General features: G+C 37.9%; 1 protein-coding gene across 1 annotated transcript in view; it reads right to left on the bottom strand.

The window, feature by feature from the left end:
- The window catches only part of GRM1 (glutamate metabotropic receptor 1), a 260622-nt gene extending 247840 nt beyond the window's left edge, over nucleotides 1-12782 (bottom strand). The window contains 1 exon segment of the mRNA XM_032214797.1: nucleotides 12068-12782. Within this exon segment, the coding sequence (XP_032070688.1) occupies nucleotides 12068-12767 (700 nt within the window). The 5' untranslated portion in view covers nucleotides 12768-12782.
- Nucleotides 12783-14550: the final 1768 nt, after the last annotated feature.

Below are 14550 nucleotides of genomic sequence, written 5' to 3'. Positions count from 1 at the left end.
ATCCCTTAGATATAAAATATAGACCAAAACATAAAAGGTTGGGCTAACAGCTGAGCAAGGTGGCTTTTTTCCTGCAGAGGCATTTCATGATGCAAAGGTGATGTGATTCATTTCACTGAAGCAAACAGACAATGCAATTTGCTTCCACAAGGTCCTTTTATTGGTGTTCAACCTCTTTAGCACTTAGGGAAGCTTGAAGATGCTTTGGAGTGTAAAATGCATTGGCAGAAGGTTCTGCTTAGGTGCCGTGCCTAAGCCGAAGACTCTTCCAGTTGTTATACTATATGTCAGACAAGAGGAAAGTGAAGTGAAGCAATGAGGCTGCTTCACTCTGCTTGCTCTTAGAAGCTAAAGGATTATATGGACTACATGTTTACACTAACAGGTTTTAGGGAATGCTTCATTCACACTATATAAAAAAAACCCAAAGACATCTTTCAAAGCTCACTCTGCTCACTGCAACATTCTTACTCTTACTTTCCATGTATGATCATCTGCTCTCAACTCCTTTTTTCCCCACTAACTCTTTTGCCACAAATACCAGAAATCCCCAAAGGCAAATGTTTGACTTGGTGAAATCAGAGAATTGATCCAACCATCTCTAGTTTTCCAAAGAACTGATGGGCATTCTAGGAGGGTTCAGAAATTCATCGGTGAGTTGTCATACAACCATTCATTCTGCTACTAATATAAAACAGTTACCTTGGATCCATGTGAGAGATAGTGCCAGCCAAACACCTTTTCATGCACAGAGCAGAAAACTAAATGTAATAAGGATTGACAGTTGAATAAGTCTTCAAAACCAGTAAGGGAAATGTCTCCTACAATATCTGAAGAAAGCAAGAAAGTTTGGACCTTAAACCTTGGGAGGTACAGAACATGCTGCAGAGCCTCAAATTCATACTTGCAATCTAATACTTACCTCCTGGGGCTATCTAGAGGCTGTCTAGAGGAGTACAGTGGCTCACATGGTTAGGATGCTGGGCTGATGATTGCCAGGCCCATGTTTGAACCCCAGTTGAAGCATGATGGGATGAGCCATTGCCACTCGCTCCAGCTCCTTCTAACCCAACAGTTTGAAACTGGGTGACCACAAGTAGATAGATGAGTACCACTTTAGTGGGCAATGTAAAGGGACATGAAAGGGGCCCCCAATTGGGTGTCCCTGGGCAACAGTGATGTCACTCATTCATTAACTCAAACTGAAAGTGCTTTGATGCCAGCCAGCCCTTCAAGGAAGTCAAAAGTGTTTATTATATGCCTGCATCAAAAAGATAAACTCATGGTGCAGTACTTGTTAACTCATATGGATAATTCCATAGCGCAGTATTAGTTAATATCATGTGGTTGTGTGCTACAATAACTCCCTTTGAGATGGCATTGATTTCACATATTTATTTTGGAATGGTCTATTTGATTTTGCAGATGTTTCTGTTCTTTTGATTTCTGTATCAATGGTTTAGCTAGGAATTGTTTCAAGTTGCAGTTCTGCAGCTACTACCAAAGAGCAGAAAGCTTGAAATCTCTAGTCTTATGAAACTTGACATAGCTTGACATAGCATTGATTTCTTGCTGTTATCCACTACTTATTTACCAATGAACTTTATTAATAGCTATATTAATAATTGTAGTGCCTGCCCTGTGGAATTATCCCTCTCCCCACTTCTCAGTTTTGACTGATCCTAATCCTGTTAGCTTTCAAGTTAGCTTTGTATACTAGATATTCCTGCAGTGGTGGGCTTATCCTGCAAAGAAGCAAATGTATGGATATGTATCCATTCCATTATTGCTGCTTAGGGGTTTTTTGTTCTATTTTATTTTATTTTACCTGCATTTTGGGGCAGTTACTTAAATATTGCAATAGCAATAGCACTTAGACTTATATACCGCTTTAGAGTGATTTACAGCTCTCTCTAAGCATATTGTGCTGGGGTCTCATTTTACCCACCTCAGAAGGATGGAAGGCTGAGTCAACCTTGAGCCTGGTGAGATTAGATCTGCCAAATTGCAGGTGGCCAGAAGGCAGCAGTACAGCCTTCTAACAGCTCTTTGATACTCTTGACCATGCTATTTTTTGGACTGACTCTGGATTGAGCTGTAGGAATGTAATATAGTGATTTTTTACTTACAAAGCTATTTTTTTGAGGATAGCAATGAGGTTATCATTCCATGGATGGATGGATGGATGGATGGATGGATGGATGGATGGATGGATGGATGGATCTGTCTGTCTGTCTGTCTGTCTGTCTGTCTGTCTGTCTGTCTGTCTGTCTGTCTGTCTGTCTATCTATCTATCTATCTATCTATCTATCTATCTATCTATCTATCTATCTATCTATCTAAAATGTTTTATTTATTCAATTTGAACTGCCAAACTGCAGGCAGCCAGCAGTCAGCAGAAGTAGCCTGCAGTACTGCACTGTAACCACTGCGCCACCACAGCTCATAAATAATGGATTGAGGTTGAGTTATATTAAGCAGGAAGAGCATGAAGAAGATTATTTACAAGGCAGAGCTTTCTCCCCATTCTTGTTTTTGGTCTAAGTCAGTGGTTCTTAATGCTATATTTGTAAGGGACAGAGCGAATTTCTGAGGGAGCTGTTCAGACATCTGGCAGGTCATCTAACATAATTGTCAAATCTCATTCTTTGTGCTAATTTCCGCAGCAATAAGTATTGCAAATTATCACATTTATCATTAATATATTTCAGCTAATAGTGGTAAATGAAACTAAGAGATAAATGAGGCCTAAAAGGGGGACATGAGCAAAAAAATAGATTGAGAACATCTGGTCTAGGTGACAAAACCATTTCTTTGATGCTCAGAGATTAAAGGCAACTGTGATAAATAACCTACTGTCACCAGCTCCCAGAATAGATGCCATTGTGAAAACAACTGCGGCTTAATAAAGAAGCTACATAAGCACAGTCAATAGCAAATACTGCTTTTGCACAATGTGCTAAGGTTCACTTAGTGTTAACCACAGGTGAGGTATTTATCTGTTACAAACATTGCCAGATTACAGCTAACTTCAGTTGGCTGCAGTTTTACCAGCAATTCTTCTTTTCAGCTGGTCCCTCAATCACCATTCTGTTGGCTGACCAACTACAACTTCGTTTTCTCAAAGAAACACAAGGCACTTAATGGAACACCTGAGGTCACAGGCGTTAGGAGCATAATGAGGCAAGGCTCTTGCCCTCTTATCCTTTCTCTAGTTCCTGGAAGAATACTGTAAACCAAATGGGAGCAGCAGAGATTTGCTTTGTTGTCATCATTCTTGTCACCTGGTTTCATGCCATGGAAGTTAAAGGGAGAATTTAGCTATTAACGAATTATGCATCCAGGTTTGAATGACATCCGCCCTGTGGTTTAGGTAAATAATCCAAACCGAACCATGATTACAGATTGCAGTTAAGGTAGTAACAAAATCACCATCAGGACCCTGGTCCAGCTACAGATGACACATGAAGCCAGATTACAATATAGTTTAGTGAGTTTGTCGGAATATAACCACAGGTTTACTAACATCAGTAGTGGGGTGGATTCTACAGGCATTTTATAGAAGTTCAGATACCAGGCCTTTTCATCTTTCAGGTCTCTCTGCCTCTGGCTGTGACAAACAGATTGCAGCTGGGTAAGCTTTACTATGTCTATAGTATTGTGCTGTGAAAAAGAACAGAAGTTTTGGGAGAGTAGAGTTGACAGCTTCCAGAAGAATGGATATCTTCTATTAGTTGCAATTGCTGCTCTTTCTCATGTAGATTTCCTCATTGTCTGGCAGAAAATTGGCAGCTGCCTATTAAGTGACAAGAAAAATCAAAGAAGTGTAAAGCTGTTACAGACAATTGCTCTAAATGAAAGCTCACCCACTGATGGACTAAGAGCAGTTCTTTTATCTAGATGCGTCTCCATTTCCCATGTCCCAACCAAGTTCCCCATTCTTCCAGCGGCCCTCCACCTGAGGCCTACATTTAAGGATTAGCCTACTTTAAGAGACAATAGAGTAATAAAGTCAATACTCTTAGTCACTTGACAGTGAGATGGGCAGCATATAGAATTAATAAATATTTTTAAAAAAAACTTACCCAAGGCATATGGACCAGCATTCCACCACTATTCATTTTGCTCCACATACTTTTGTTCTGGCCCTACAAATTAAAACATATCATGAATAAGTGTTCTAGTTCTTCTGTTTTATTATCAGAGAGGTTGGCGCTTACTAGCCAGTGTTCCCTCACTACTTTCAGAGGTGCATAGAGAAAGCTTACCTGATATTGGGGAATTATTATTAAGCCATATCCATACTCCCCATGCTGCTATGTGGATGGGGAATTCCTACCTTTGGAATAAGGGACAGTTGCTAAGCTAACACTTTCTTCCAGAGCCGAGGTGGCACAGTGGTTAAATGCAGCACTGCAGGCTACTTCAGCTGACTGCAGTTCTGCAGTTCAGCTGTTCAAATCTCACCGGCTCAGGGTTGACTCAGCCTTCCATCCTTCCGAGGTGGGTAAAATGAGGACCCAGATTGTTGTTGGGGGCAATATGCTGACTCTGTAAACCGCTTAGAGAGGGCTGAAAGCCCTATGAAGCGGTATATAAGTCTAACTGCTATTGCTATTGCTATTCCTCACTTACATAATGATAGAGTCCATGACTATGCAGATAGCTCAGTTTTTCTGACTTACCTGCTTGGGGCATGCTTCAGTGCTGTCCATTTGCATCAGTGGAGTTAGAATCCAGTTGGATGTATGGGAGCCATGAAGAAAGCACCTGAAAAAATTCTGAGGAGACAAGTATTACAATATGCTTTTCTTGACTTTTTTTTGTATGTGTGCCATTTTCATTTGTGCATTTTAAATGTGATGGACTTGAGGCTGTAGTATTATTTAATGTCCATATAAGATTAGAGTTCTCTGGTTAAGACTTTGATGTCTCTGATGATGTTCCATGATTGGTTGACAATTTATGGCCAAGCTATATACAGTATTTGTCCTCAACTGTCAAAATATTTGCAAACCTGCCTTTGATTGGGAAACATTTAAGGCAGGAAGTTTGTCAGAACATTTAGGCAAATGTCATTTCCACCCGTTTTCAGATCTTTGTACTACACACAAGATGAGCAGCTGGGCATGTGAGAATGTGTGCGTGTGTCTGTTTCAATGTTTTCATCCATACCATATACCTTTATTAGTCATTATTCCAAAGCAGAACTATAGAATTCCCCCTGTATCATGCTGCTTCAGTAATACAGTTCCCATCCTAACCATTTTTGGATTCTTGTGCTGCTGCAAAATAACAGGACATCTACTGCCTCAATAGTAACGCCTCACAAATGTATGGAATTAGAGTAGTTCTATAGATTCACACAGAGTTTATGGGGATGTGATTGTTCTTTTGCACATATGGATAAATATAATGTGTTCCTGTCTAAGCATCGATTGAAATGTAATACAATTCTAATGCAATGTACAGTCGTTCTGCTTTTTAGCCTCTTGTGGTTTAGGTTCTTTGTTTTAGGTCATGAGATGTTTCAGAGGAAATCTCCACAGCCTGTGACCCAACCAGCTAAATACAACCTCCAACCTTTTCTTTTAGCACAGCAGTATGTGATAAATATCCTGATTTTACTGCTTGGTTGGAACTGGGAGTTGTCAAGCATCTGACAAGCCACAACACAAGCCAGGGGAGTTGTGTTCAGTTTGGCTGGTTGTGGTTATGCATGGCTGATTTAATATATTTCTGTCCTTTTGGAAGAAGTATAGTAATACAATAAAAAGCCCATCTTTTAGTATATAGAAATATTGACCTCACAAGCAATGCTAAAAGATATATTTTCCCTGGAAATGAGATCATGCATACATATAAGATACATTTCATAATGTTTCCTAATGCTTTAATTTATGCACACTTTTTGTTTCTGTGCATTGATGTACACACTAATATAGTCCTTCATAGCCTGGGTATTCAGGCAGTAATGGAGAGAGATTGTAAGGGCAGACAATGCATGTGATCTATTTCCTCAAACAAAATAATAGCATGAAAAACTGGGGAGAAGATGGAATCTAATGCAAATGACAAGACAACGTAAAAGCCACATGGAAAGATAATAATTCAAATCTTTTTGCTACTGCATCTATATAAATATTCTCTATCATGCAAATTGACATTACCAGAATTTAATGAACGATTGAATGTGAACATTCTTTATGCTCAGCAGTTATCTCCACACTTAAGTATCTGTCTTGTAGACAAAGAGAAAATATAAACTACCAATAGAAGAGAATATTTGTAACTCAGAGTTGGACTGTGGGGTACCTGGTGCTCTCTGAGCTTGGTGGTTTTCTTGCAGATGTTTCATTCAATACACTGAAGATGTTACCTAAAATGAAATGTCTGCAAGAAAAGCAACAAATTCAGAGACCACCAAGAATCCCAGAGCATGAACTGTAGGATTGGCTCTCTGTTTAGGGAGAGATGCCTGGGATGGTCAGTGCAATACCTTTATGTAGATTTTGATAAAAAAAAATCCCTGGGCCAAAAGGCAGGTTTTAGGTTCTGTCTTCTATTATAATAAGCATTAAAGGTAAAGGTTCCCCTTGCACAAATGTGCTAGTCATTCCCGACTTTAGGGGGCAGTGCTCATCTCTGTTTCAAAACTGAAGAGCCAGCACTGTCCAAAGACAGTGGTCATGTAGCCGTCATGACTAAACACTGAAGGCACACCGAACGCTTATCTTCCCATCAAAGGTGGTCCCTATTTTTCTACTTTCATTTTTACATGTTTTTGAACTGCTAGACTGGCAAAAGCTGGGGCAAGTAACGGGAGCTCACTCTGTTATGCGGTGCTAGGGATTCGAACTGCCAAACTGCTGAACTTTCTGATCAACCACCACATCCCTTTAATAAACATTAGGTCTGCCTCAATTCCAATGGCAATACTTCCACAAGTAAAGACTCTATCTGTAAATAAACAGATTTTCCTAATGTGTTAGACATATCCATGACAGAACCTGGATAAAATGGTGTATGTGGGAAGAAACGGTCCTGTCAGCCTCTGCTTCGCTACTTACTTTTGGCTGCCATAGAAACGGGGAGGGGGGCTTGGTATTTGGGATGGGAATAATTGGTACAGGAGTGATAGTTAAAAAGGGAGTTTTGTTCTCACCCTCTTCTGCTCATGCTGATGGCTGATGTTTAGAGTTGGTCAAGACCAACCGTCCTGCATACCATACCTGATGATGCTTCTTGGAGATGCACCCACATGACACCTAAGGGATTTGCAGATTGGGCAATGGGGTGGGGTTTGTTGGGTGGAGGGGGTTGGGCAAATGTTTGATATGTATGATTTCGTGTGTTTCTGCCTCAGACCTTGCTTTACTTCGCTGCTATCTTTTCATAACCAGTAAATGTACTCTTAATTCTACAAATGGAGTTAAGTGGTTTCTTTCTTGGTTGCTGAAGGAAGCGTGCCTGACAGGTCCTGAGCCAGTTAAAACTCTGCATGTGAAAGTGAGCATCTTGAATTTGACTCAGAAAGCAACTAGTAATCTGTTTGGCTGTGTCAACACTGGTATGGCTCTGAGAGATGTTATTCACCAATTATGCCACCACTTTCTGAGTCAGTTACAATTTCTGTGTCATTTTCCAGTGCCACTTTATGAAGAGCACATTGCAATAATCCAACCTTGATTGTATCTTTCCTCCACGAAAGGTCACAACTGATTTACTAGCTCAGTCGGATAACAAGCTACCTTGCCATTGATTTTGCATGGTTGTCTATGTCAAAGGTAGAGCCAAGGATGATTCTTTGTGAATGAATTTGTGCCTGAAGAGCGAATGCAGCCTCATCAAAGATAAATTACCAAATGAAATGTTCAAGTGCAGAGAATCAAAACAATTCTCTCTTGTCTGAATTCAACATCACTGTATTCTCCTCCTATCTTTAGTCAGAGTTTAAATGTAACTGGAGGTTTTTAAAATGTCTAAAATGTCCTTGCAGCATTCCTCTTTACTGAAGGTCACAACTATGTATTTTAACTTGCTTGCTTATACTATTTAAGCTTATTTGCTTATTGGCTGAGCTGGAGAACAGTACTCTGTCATCTATGTTGAAATAAAATTTGGTTTTTACAGACCAGTTTCTATAAGTGGAATTGGGGTGGATAGTGAGGAAATACTGTAATATCCTGCTTCTCAGCAGCTAGTGTAAATACCCCAAGCTAACCTTGGTTGCTTAATATTTCTATAAGTTCCTTTAGATAATACGAGATGGTGATATTAATAGAAGCTCCGATAGTTTTAAAAAAAACACCTTGATTTTGGGTTACAAGCAACAGATTTTGCTCTACACAAAATCTGGCTTCAAATACCATATTAATCTATCATTTGCTTGTCCATAGTTTATTAAATAAATCACAATGGCTGAATTCAACAAAAAACAAATTCACAGTCACTGAATTCATTTGATACGCTAAAACCAAAACCAAATAAATCACATTAAGACTTAGCATGATGTATTAATCCAGCAACATTCTGCTTTCTTGAGTTAGAATCATTGATAGAAAACACAGCTTCTGGAGTGTCTGCAGGTATCTTTTTAGTCTTTGTTCCTGTGGAGCTCCAGAATTAAAATAATCACAGAACCTCAGACAGAAGGACACCATGACTTTAGATACATCCTGCAAGTTAAAAAAAGGAACTAATCCTCCATCAGCATTATAGATCAAACATTATTCCTTTTGTTAAAATGGAAAATGATTAAAATGCAGCGGTAATGTAAATATCTTCATTAAAGAGAAAGTACTATGGTTTAGAGCATAATTACTGGACTCTTCAAAAGTGTTGCAAATAGAAATTATCTATGTTCCCAAGTTGAGCCATCTGGCAATGAACTGCTCTGTAAGAATGTGACTGTAATATATTAGGTACTTAAAACATACCAGGTACAGATTCTAAAACTAAAATCATAAATAATCTAATATAGCATTCAAAGAAACTATATCTGTGCTGTAAATATAGCAAGCCTCAGTCTTACCTCTACCTAAAGATTCTTTCCTAACAGCAGAGGAATGGCAGAAGTTAATTATTACCATAATGATGAATTGTATTATTATAAGGCCCATAAGCTGGAAAGTGGTCTAAAATATGAAGTGTGACTTCTTCCTATACTTTCTCTTACTGTCAGCTTCGTTACACTACTATATAAATTACTAACATATCCTAACACAGGAATTTCTTATAAATACAATTTCAACAGAAAATTCTAAGGTGCCTACCCATGAATTCCAATGTTTTATATATATAGTATTAAAATGGTCAAATCAAGATTATGTGGCAAGCCAAGTCATCTTTTTCTTTTGCTAAATTGGAGGTAGCACTAATAAACCACTGAGAATAGAATGGCATTTTCCCTTTCATCTGGAAAGATTCTGATATTAAAGTTTTAATTCAGGTGTTATAGAGATGTCATATTGCACCATTTCTTTATGGCAGGGCAATTTCAAAAGGAATTTTTTTAAAATACAAAATTAACTACAGTCTCCTCAGCAAATTGGCGTGGTTAATTAACTTGCATTTCAGAGATGACTAATTCTTGAATGTTTTCTTATATTATGTAAAAAAAGGCACTGAGATTTCTTTCACACTTTTGTGTGAAATCAGCATTTTGGGGACGAGAATATTGGACTTGCAAAACAAGCATTCAGACCTTACATTACAAGCCACTGAAATGAGAATCACTTTATAGGGCAATTTCTGCATTAATTTATCTGGGGAACCCTCTTGACTGCAAAAAGGTTCCTTCTAAGGAGCACACATAATGCTTTACATCTTCTTCATTTGTGAAAATGCCTGCATTTGTATAAAATTCACTGAACTATAATTCAAGGGGGAAAAAAACCACTTGTACTATTTCTAGCTTGCATTATGCCAACTTTAGATTGTACTCCACCCCCTTGCTTTCTGAAAAGATACAACATAACATAATTTTGTATTCTGTGTTATGTAAACACTTATACTCAAAGGATAAAAATGGAAATACATATGTGAGATCTAGGATCAGGATTTTCTGCTCTTGAAAATATTGAAAATCTTTGGGGGAGACTTCTAGGAGTCTCGACACATCTAGAGAATGCCAGATTGGAAAAGGTACAGGAAATCAAAACTTGTCACTTATTTCATCCAGACTGAATTTGATTAAAGAGTTATGAGAAAACTGTACTGAGAACATTGTGAAACTGAATGCAAAAGGTAATCTAAAATTATTTGTCCAAGACCAGTCATAAATTTTGCAAACAGACAAATCATCATCTTGACCAGACATCATAATAAACTGCATTATTGTTTATCTTTTCTATCATGACTTGGCTATAGACAAATGCCTCTAAATTCTGATCAGTTTCTTCTATGAATCTTCTTGCTACCCGTAGTAATCATTGGAAAGTTCATCCACTACTTAGAATACATCATTAAACCATCACTATTAAACCTTCTGTGAGAATCTGTCAACACGTTATTCTACATAAATACCATAGTAGTTTATTATACTATTTATTTTACATAAATACCAGTAGTAAACTATATATAATATATGCTATATAATGGTATACTATTATACTATTAGTATAGTATAATAATATAGTAAGTATAATAGTACACTATAGAATAATAGTATTTTGGCATTAATATTTACAGTATTGTAATGAAAACAAATTTTCCGGGGTCAAACTGCATTCTTTAGTTTTTGAAATAGCTTTAGCATCATTGGGAAAAAATGGAATTGACATAGACATTGGGAGGTATTTTTATTCATAAAAAAGAATGAAATATATTTATGGAAAATCTATGCACTTCAGTTTTGAATTGGGGCTTTAAAAATAATGATTTGTTTATTTCACTTTTAACTTTGTAACTTCTGCAACTTTTACCCATTTAATAAGAAATGAAACATGAGGTTGTTCAATCTTGCTGAAAGGAAATGGTATCTTAAGTAAAATACAATAATAAAAGATACATGGCTATTTCTTTTTCCACTGTAAATTTAGGATTACAACTTATTTTCAGATTCAATAGTTTAGTATTAAAAACATGGAGAATAAGAAACAGTAGCTGTCATTTTACATCATAAACTCTAATTTGTTGTGGTTATTTTTTGATAAATACAAGTTCATTCCATATATTATCTAAGGATTAAATTCATTACTATTTTGTAAAACAAACAAACAAAACCTAAAATCTCAGCCACTTTTTTGCTTCATATGAAAATATCACAAGAAAGAATTTTAAAACAAAACCAAAGCTGAAATTTCAAAGATGTCTTATATTCATGCTAAAATGTAAAGCTTTGAAACAACGAATGCATTTTATGTAAAAGAAAAGTTTGTGATTTGTTGTACAGAGCCAAAAAAAAAGATGATTTAGGATTCAATTCTAGAATATACTAAATTCCTTTTGAATTGCTTTCTTTTAAAAAGAGAAACAGCTTTACAAAGTGGGGAAGGGGAGGTTTAAACCTCTCTGTTTTTAAGTATTCTTGGTTAGCAGCTCTCAGTTGTTTACAACAGCATAAAGAAAAAGAGAGAATTTGTATACGGTCTATATATGTGTGATTTGTTTTTGGTTCAAACTTGTGAATAAATAACATTATTATAAATGCCATATTTATCTAATGTGGTCAAAGAGTTGGAAGTTCACTCTTGGAAGTTCAAGTACCAATCCATCCAGTCACTTGTTATATTTCACACATATTGTTGAACTGTAGCTTGTTTCGATTATGGTTTCCTAATAAGGTAAAGTGTTTGATAATCATTAAGCTATAAATCATGATTTAAAAGCCACAAGGACTGGCTCTTACAATTTGTTAAGCCCAAAAGAAAGCCACCTGCATTATGATTTAACATGATGTATGATTTGAGTGAAGGTATTTAAAATCAAGTATGTATTTTGTAGCCATTGCTTCTTAAAATGTAAATTACTTGTAGTGGTCATCCTGAAAATAAAAGGTAGATAAATATTTGGAAGGGCATTCTACACAAAAGTTCAATGCAATTAAATCAAGTGCCTTACCTACCTTCAGTATGCACAGCAGATACATATGTCCAGTTGTAACGTTTGACGATGTCAAGCATGGCTCTAGCTTGAAGAATATCAGATGGAACCACCCTCAAGAAATATTTGTACAGAGTTTTATCGCTCAGGTCAATACTGGTTGCAGAATAAGCAATCTGAGGAATATCAAAAAGTTGAAGCAGATTTTGCACTTGGATGGCTACAGAACTGGAACCTGGACCAATGACACCAGCAATGGGTTTTTTAGCCCTGATCTGGTGGTGATGTAAAGGATCTGGCAGGCAACGACCCAGGGCATCTTTTTCATCTCGGATAGAGATCAAAGAATCCCTTATGAATTCAATACTCTGTTCCAAGGCTACTGAAGAATGCCAGCAGGAATCTCGAATTTCACTGCCAAGAGTGATGTTGGGCAGCAGAAATGGGTCTGCGTTTATTTTATCCAAAGTGTGAAACATGGCCTCAACTCTCTGTATGCCATATTGTTCTCGGATCTCACCACACTTCCTTTCTGGTACCTTCTCAGCTGGGGGTTGGTGATGGACTGAAAAGAGGGCTCCTATAATGACATCCCCATCCATTCTGGCTACTGATCTTTGGGAAGTAGCTGCTGAAAGCAAAACCTTTCTCCCAGTATTCTTGGGGAGAAAGTCCATTTCCAAGAGGATAGCAGGAAAAAAGACAAGCAGGACTCCTATCATCTTGTTGCAGGAGACCATCCAGATCCAAGTGACCAGTTTCATGGGATCTTCCTGTCTACACATGGTTAAAAGCATAAAGAAGACCACAGACTTTCTTCACTGTTTTACTTCTTAAGAATCTCCAAGGTGATCTTAAAGCAAAAGCTTAACAGGGCAACAGAAGTCACTGTAGGCGTGAATTGTAGCCTGTTGACATGAGAAGAAAGAACAGAACACATTCATCAGCTAAAAGTATGGCACAGCCGAACACTGTAAAGGTCATTTCCTTTATAAGTATCCTTCTGCACCTGCCTGGACTACTAGTAGACACCATAATCAATGGGCTACAAAGAGCAAGTTGTCCTTAAATACAAATCCTCCCCACAAATATCTATCTATCTATCTATCTATCTATCTATCTATCTATCTATCTATCTATCTATCTATCTATCATAGATGCAGATAACAGAAAATTCATTTCACATAATATCCTAATATGTCAACATTCATTGGCATATATTTGCATGACCAGTTGAATTCATTCATACTTGACAACCTGCATGTATATCATTCAGAATATATTTTAGGTACTAGGTGAAGTGGCTTTTACCTGTAAGCTGATATTTGAATGGGACTGAGGAAACCTTATAAGTTATAAAACTTCCATAGGTTGTGTAATTTTTTTTAAAGAGCAAATTGTTTACTCAAGGATCAGAAAGCTGTACCTGTTCCAAACATCACCAAAAAGAAAGAGGGGAAATCAAAGCAGAAAGAAAATGTCATTTAAAGGTCAAGCTCGAATTGTTAAACAACCAAACAAGGCACCAGCCTTTTGTGGCAAGATTATTAATCTTTGGAATTTTGAAAGGAGAATCGGTAGTTCTGTATGAGCTACAACTATGCAAGCCGTGGGAAAAACATATTAGTTACTAAGGCAACCACAGACAAAGTCCTGATGTGCTTTTCTGGCACCTCTTGGTTTTCATGCAGACTTCGGGCAGAAGAGGTGGCAAGTCAGGCGGCTAGAGTTTAAGTAGTTTAATGCGATTTAAAAGGCGATCGGCCGGTGTTCGAGATAATTGCTAATAGGAAAGAGATGTTTCGCTGAGCTCGCCAGTCTGGGCTTCCTGTTGCATGGGCTAGGCTACTTATGAATTTCAGGACCCTGGACAGCGATTTCCGCAACCCAAATCCTAAGGAGTTCCTCCGGTCCTGGAAATGGAGATTCAAGGGCGATGCTAAGCATTTTGTGCCTGAAACTTCTTGCTTTCGCTGGTTTTTATCTTTGTATCTATCAAATTCGTTTAGACAAACACGCGCACGCATCTCTTTCACTAGAAACATCCCTCCTCCCGCCAATGCCTGACAACAGAATGAAATACATACAGAGAATTCCAGTTGCAGCAGCTTCTGCTTCCCATTCTTCTCGGAATGGCTTTGAATGCCTACAGAATTAAGCAGCGGCGGTAGGTTTTTCTATCGCAAGGCAGATTTCAAATTGCACCGTACTCTCTTCACATCCCCTCCCTCTTCTCCCTGAAGGACAGGAAGCCCAAAGCACCACGAAGGAAAGTGGGGAATGAAAGGGGTGGAAGAAAGATACTCCGAGGAAGGGAACCAAGTCCCCATTTTTCCCTGCGTACACGCACGCTGAATACAGCCGAGGGTCTCAAATTGGTCGGGAAATCCACCCTATCTGTCATCCATCGGCACGTACAATGAAGTCTTGGACTGGGCTCTTTTGCCTACGATCTTAAGCTCGCTCTGATTAAACTTAAGACAGACCTACCTTCACCCGAATCCA

The sequence above is a fragment of the Thamnophis elegans genome, chromosome 4 (genome assembly GCF_009769535.1).
Source record: "Thamnophis elegans isolate rThaEle1 chromosome 4, rThaEle1.pri, whole genome shotgun sequence".
Lineage (NCBI taxonomy): Eukaryota > Metazoa > Chordata > Lepidosauria > Squamata > Colubridae > Thamnophis > Thamnophis elegans.
The sequence above is the reverse complement of the archived record's forward strand: the minus strand, read 5'-3'. Positions and strand labels throughout refer to the sequence as shown.